Source organism: Nannospalax galili, unplaced genomic scaffold (genome assembly GCF_000622305.1).
Source record: "Nannospalax galili isolate Female #2095 unplaced genomic scaffold, S.galili_v1.0 scaffold3, whole genome shotgun sequence".
In the NCBI taxonomy this organism is placed as follows: domain Eukaryota; kingdom Metazoa; phylum Chordata; class Mammalia; order Rodentia; family Spalacidae; genus Nannospalax; species Nannospalax galili.
This window is the reverse complement of record NW_008351466.1, coordinates 137,965-143,607: the sequence shown is the minus strand read 5'-3', so window position 1 is coordinate 143,607 and position 5,643 is coordinate 137,965. Positions and strand designations below refer to the sequence as shown.

At 43.6% G+C, this 5,643-nt stretch overlaps 1 protein-coding gene and 1 long non-coding RNA gene across 11 annotated transcripts in view; one reads left to right on the top strand and one right to left on the bottom strand.

Moving 5' to 3' along the window:
- The window catches only part of Zmat1 (zinc finger matrin-type 1), a 78,448-nt gene that overhangs the window by 41,802 nt on the left and 31,003 nt on the right, over positions 1-5,643 (bottom strand). For 2 of the 10 annotated variants that reach the window (XM_008848310.3, XM_029553643.1), the window contains exon 1: positions 127-434. The exons of the other annotated variants lie outside the window; for them this stretch is intronic. Coding sequence is in view for 1 of the 2 variants with exons in the window: in XM_029553643.1 (XP_029409503.1) it covers positions 127-190 (64 nt within the window). In the remaining variant the exon portion in view is untranslated. Of the gene's footprint in view, positions 1-126; positions 435-5,643 lie in introns of those variants that run through there. 10 annotated transcript variants of the gene reach the window in all.
- LOC115066821 lies at positions 589-1,600 on the top strand. Its single transcript, XR_003846271.1, has 3 exons — positions 589-691; positions 790-898; positions 1,518-1,600. It is a non-coding gene; the product is annotated as an uncharacterized LOC115066821 (long non-coding RNA).

Here is a 5,643-nt window from a genome sequence, read left to right as displayed (position 1 = left end):
GAGCCTGGCCTTTACTGCGCCACAGCAGGTGGGGGGTGGGGCGATGGCGAACCGCGCCCAGCCCGGTCTTGGCCGCAGGCGGCGAGGGCGAACAGGCCGCCCTCGCGTCCCGGGACTGGAACTCACCTTCTCTGAGGCAAGGGCAGGTGTCTACTTTAAAACTACTGTCCCCCCTCCCCGCCGCCGCCATAGTGGAGCCGTTAAAGCTGCCGCCGCCTTCTCCACAGCACCGGCAAGAGAGCAGGCAGGGGTGGAGGTGGCAGAGGAGGCAGGCACCAGCAATGCCGCAGCCGCCGCTGCCACCGCGGAGGCGGCGGCGGAGGCGGCAGTTAACGGAGCTTCCCGAGGGGAAGACTTCGCCAGCTGGGTGACAGCGTTCAGGACCGCCGCCGTCGCAGCCAGGCGCACACAATTGCACTGGCTGGCGTCTGGATTCCGTTAGGCTTCTTTAGCCCCGCCCAACTCTTGGTTCCGCCTCTCGCCCCTCTTTTCCTCTTCTCAGCTCTCGCCTGGTTTCTGACTCCTTGTGTCCACCAATAGGAGTGTTGCACTCCCGCAGGACACCTCCCTCTTCCCCCATGGCGCTGCATCACAGACGTCCCTCCGGAGGGGAAGAAAAGATGGCCAAGGGCAAAGGGCAAAAAGCGCGGGATGTAAAAACAAATGTCCACAGACAGTAAGGACTGAAGCGGTAATAGAAAACCAATTTTTAAAAATGGGCATCTCTTGATCCCGCCTCCAAAATATCTCTAAAACACATTTTCTCCTCTCTTACTGCTCTTAGTACAGAAAAGAAGCAAAAATCTCGTAATACCAGTTTGCATGGCCCCTTAACAACTGCTTATTCGTCTAAATTACAGTAAATCTAGAATTCAGTAGAAGAACAGACCTACTGCTGGTAATTTAATTCTCATTACTTTTTCCCACGACCCCCAACCTCCAAATATTTTGTTTATTGTTTACTTGTGCTTTGAACATATTTCTTTACACATATATGCCTAAATACTGTTCTATTCTGTTATAAGCACAAACACATACAATTAAAACCATATATTACCGAACAAGGTAAGATTTTTTACTTTGGAAACTGAATATAGTTATGCATGCAATGAAAATATTTTAGTTCACTGGCCTGTAATAAAGTATTCTGTAGAATTCCCAAAGTACAGTATTTCTGATTGTTGTTTTCAAGTGTCAGATTTTAAGATCACATATGCAGATATATTAGTAATTCAAAGCAATAAACTCCTAGCAGCCCTGGAACTCACTATGTAGACCAGGATGGCCTCAATCTCACAGATATCCATCCACCTGCCTCTGTCTCCAGAGCGCTGGGATTAAAGGTGCGGGTCACCACAACCAGCTAAAAAACTCTTTAAACAGGAAATGCATGCCTATAAATCTGGACAAGACCCCCTAGCTCGGGAAGTCATACGCCCCAGGGGTGAACCAACTACTATTTTTTGCTAAATAGACAATACCAAACCGCCCTCTAAATTTGTATCTCTATACTACAGATGAGCACAGCTATCAGACCTCTTCAGAGAAGTTTCTTTGTGCAGTGGACAGCGGGAACTCACAACTGGTTAAAGTGCAAAGAGTAAGTGTCTGTAAAGTTCTCAGCCACAAATGGGACATCTATATTATATGTCTTCCCCTCAAGGCTCAAGGAACATCTCCATAGAGAGAATGGAAGGTTGTAAGAGCGAGAGTTTGGGGAGGATGGGGGAAAAATAGTATCTTCTGTACGTGACAGGACAGTGGCACAAGACCTGCAGGGGATCAAGCCAGTCAACACTGCAGCATAGAGGGGGTGGAGGTTTAAGAACTGCACTCCTAACTGAGGAGCTACTGACAGTTGGAAGCTTTTGGGGAGGGAAAGTCGGTTTTCTTTAAGGCTGTGGCCCTCAGTAGGTCTACCATGATCCAGTGGATGACCCCACACTCATGACTATATGGTCAGCACAAATTGGATTCAGTTATTTTAAAAAGTGACATGAAGTTGGGAGGGGTAGGGAGATAGGCGATGGTGGATCTGGGAGGAGTGAGCAGTGAATATGATCAGAATATATTGTAGGCGTGTATGAAATTCTCAAATAATTGATAAAAATGATACCCCCAAACTCTTAAGTCTTTCTGATATTAAACAGATATGAAAATTATTTGGCAAATCATTTAATACAGTCATCTTCACATTGTGAATAAATAGTATTTCTTTAGTTATGACTACTTACTAAGTTCACCAAAAGTTGGAACTTTTTCTAGGCAGTATTCTGGGACTTAGTTCATTTACTCAACGTTTTGCTTATATGTTTGTGCTGTGTAGCTTTAGTGTCAACTTGACACACCTGGGTTGAGGGAGCCTCAGCTGGGGAGACCTGTGGCCATGTCTGTGGGGCATTTTCTTGATTGTTGAGTGATGTGGGAGGGCCCAGCCCACTGTGGGTGGTGCCACCCCTGGGCAAGTGGTCCTGTGTTGTAAAAGAAAGCAGGCTGAGCACAGGCCAGAGAGCAAAGCAGTAAGCAGTATTCTTCCATGGCCTGTGCTTCAGCTCCTGCCTCCAGGTTCCTGCCCTGATTTCCTACCTTGGCCTCCCTCAGTGATGGACTGTGACCTGGGGGGGTGTAAGCTAAATAAACCCTTTACTCCCCAAGTTAGTATTGGTCAGAGTATTTTGTCACAGCAATGGACAAACAATGTATATGGAGAAACAAAGTATAACAAAGTTACAGCCACATTGCTACTTGAAGCTGTAGTTATTCAGTGTTAATGTTGGACTGTGTTCCATTCATTTCCTTGTTAATGGACAAATCGTTAAATCTGTGCAGTGACTTCTTTTATGTATGCTCTGCTTTCCCGTCTCACTTCCACTGCTTATTTTAAGTCCTTGTCATATCTTTTCAGAGCTATGTCATCTGTTCCACTGATCATCTTTCATCTGCTGTTCACCCCTTCAAGTTATTTCCATATCACTATCATTCATAACTAGCTCTCTGGTGCTTGGTTGGATAAAATCAAAGACAGAGTTTTATACTACTAATATCCCCCTCATTTCCTTGATCTCATCCTTTTCCATTCCCCTTACCTCTTCTCCATTTTATTCTGTGAATCAGTACTACTAAATCTTATAGATGCCCATGAAGACCAGTTTATTTCAAGATGCGGTTATTTATCTTCCTAAACTGTCCCTGCCTTTACTTGTTTATTAAGAAAATGCCTAAAGAAATCCCAGTGGACTCTGATATGAACATTTGAAATTTTCCCAGTTCTGACTTTTCTCTGGTTTCCTGTCTAGAACTTGTAATGCTAACTGCTCTTGCCTTTACTTCTTCACATCTCCTATTCACCAGTCAAGGACTTTCTTTTCCCTCTACAGATAAAAAGTTATGCATTTTGGGAGTCTTTTAGATAGACCCACCAAAGGGGTACCCCAATTACCTCACCCTGTGTCCCTGTTCAGCATGGAAGATGCCAGAGTGGTTTACGTCCCAATTCCTTATCAATAATTTGGGTAGCCTCTTCAGAGGATGGTGTGATAAGAATAGGAGGTAGGAATTGGCTAGGCAGTTAGGGTAAGAATGCCCCAAAGAAAAGTAGCCCGTTTCTTGGCTGAAAGTCAAAATGTCCTTGGGCCTCTTAGCAACATACTCTGTTCCAATGGCCAAAAATGTCAAAAGTATTTGGGAGCTCTTATCTAATCCCTAAAAAATTTTAGGGTTACCTCTTCAGAGGGTGGAATGTAAGAGTAGCAAAGCCCCATTAGAGAAAGAAGAAGGAAGGAAAGAAGGAAGGAAGGAAGGAAGGAAGGAAGGAAGGAAGGAAGGAAAGAAGGAAAGAGTACATGAAATTGTCAGAAAAAAGTGATGGGGAGATATGGGAGGTGTTGGGGGAGGGGAGTGGGCATGGATTTGATCAAAACATCTTATACACATGTATGAAATTCTCAAAGTTTTTTTAAAAAAGAAATTGCCTAATAAACTCTACATACTCCTTGAAACATGTTCTGTTTCTGCTTAGTTAATACTGCCTCTTCTGCACTATACCTCTATCTGATAAATATTTTTGTTATAATGAGTTTTTACTTTGTGCTTCTTATCTTGATGGCCTAGGATCATTCTAAGACATGGGGGTGTGGAGGGAGGGGAAGAGTTAAAATGAAGAGGCTATGAAAAAACATAAATAAATGAAAAAACAAATACAATAATAATTGAGGACATGAGGGGCTGGAGAGATGGTTCAGCGGTTAAGAGCACTGACCGCTCTTGCGGAGCACCCAGGTTCGATTCCCAGTACCCACATGGTGGCTATGAACCATCCTTAACTCCAGTTCCAGGGGAATCTGAAGCCCTCTTCTGATGCATTGCACAACACAGGGCACTCACATACATGCAGGCAATACACACATACACATAAAATAAAAATAATAATAAAATATTTTTAAAAAATAATTGAGGACATGAAATGGGGAGTAGTGGGGAGAGGCTGTAAAAGGGGAATGGGAGGTCTGAATGTGATCAAAATACATTGAATTTCTGTAATCAATTACAAAATTCTCTAAAGGCCACGTGGAAACCTACTATCTGATTGAAATCATGAAATTTGCAGGTAAATAGATGGAATTAGAAACTGTTATACTAAGCGAAGTAACACAGACTCCGAAAAAAAATTGACATATGTTCTCCCTCATATGTGGATCCTAGAACCAAACCCTGATAAGTGAGTATGTATGCAGACATAACTACAAGAACCAGGATAAGGGTAAGGAAACAGTGAGGTAAAGGAAAAGAAATAACCTGAAGGAGAAGAATAGTAGGTAACAGGCCTCAATAAGGGAGATATGGATAAAAATTGGGTTAGTTTAAGGGAGGGAGGAGGGAAGGGTATACAAGGAACCTAGGGGATAAAGGGAAAGAAGGAGCTCAAGAGAGGTAGGACCATAGGAGAAGGGTATTAGTAAGGGAGAAAGGGGGGAAATGGGGGCACCTTAAGTGGGAAAACCATGATGGAGGGGTGAGACAATATGAGAGATAAACAATGCCTAGCTAGTTTTGAAAACCAGAGGGAACTACATTACTGCTACAACCTACTGACAAATTATACATAGTAGATCAAGAAATATATGTCTAGGTAAGGTTTATCTGAGAACAATTGGTCTTTGCCCAAGATTTATCTACATGGCACATGGTAATTAAAAGTACCAGACTGGTGAAACTAACCTTCTTGGATGTTTAACAGACATAACTTGAGGCCTGTAATGATTTGGTCAGAGGGACATAAAGGACAGTTTTTGCTCCTTGCCCTCCTAGGTCGACTACTTCCAGGGGACTATGAGCATCTCTCAAAATGTCCTGTAATTGTGGTGGTTCACCTGTCCTCTTGATCAAGGGGGCTGAGGAGACCCCACCAGATAGACTTGAACCAGTGTCCAGTCTACAAAGAGGAGGGTCAACAAAGAGGAATCATTTCCTCCATGCTTCCAAGCAAACCCAACCATGATGGAGTAGGGCCTTTGACTTATCTTCACATAGGCAGAACTGGTAAAAGAAAGGAGCCAGGGGCTCCTCCCAAGCCCATGTGACCTCTGAGGAACAGATCCTCAAACGACCTTAAGAGTAAAAATAAATTGGTTTATCTGGGCAAAC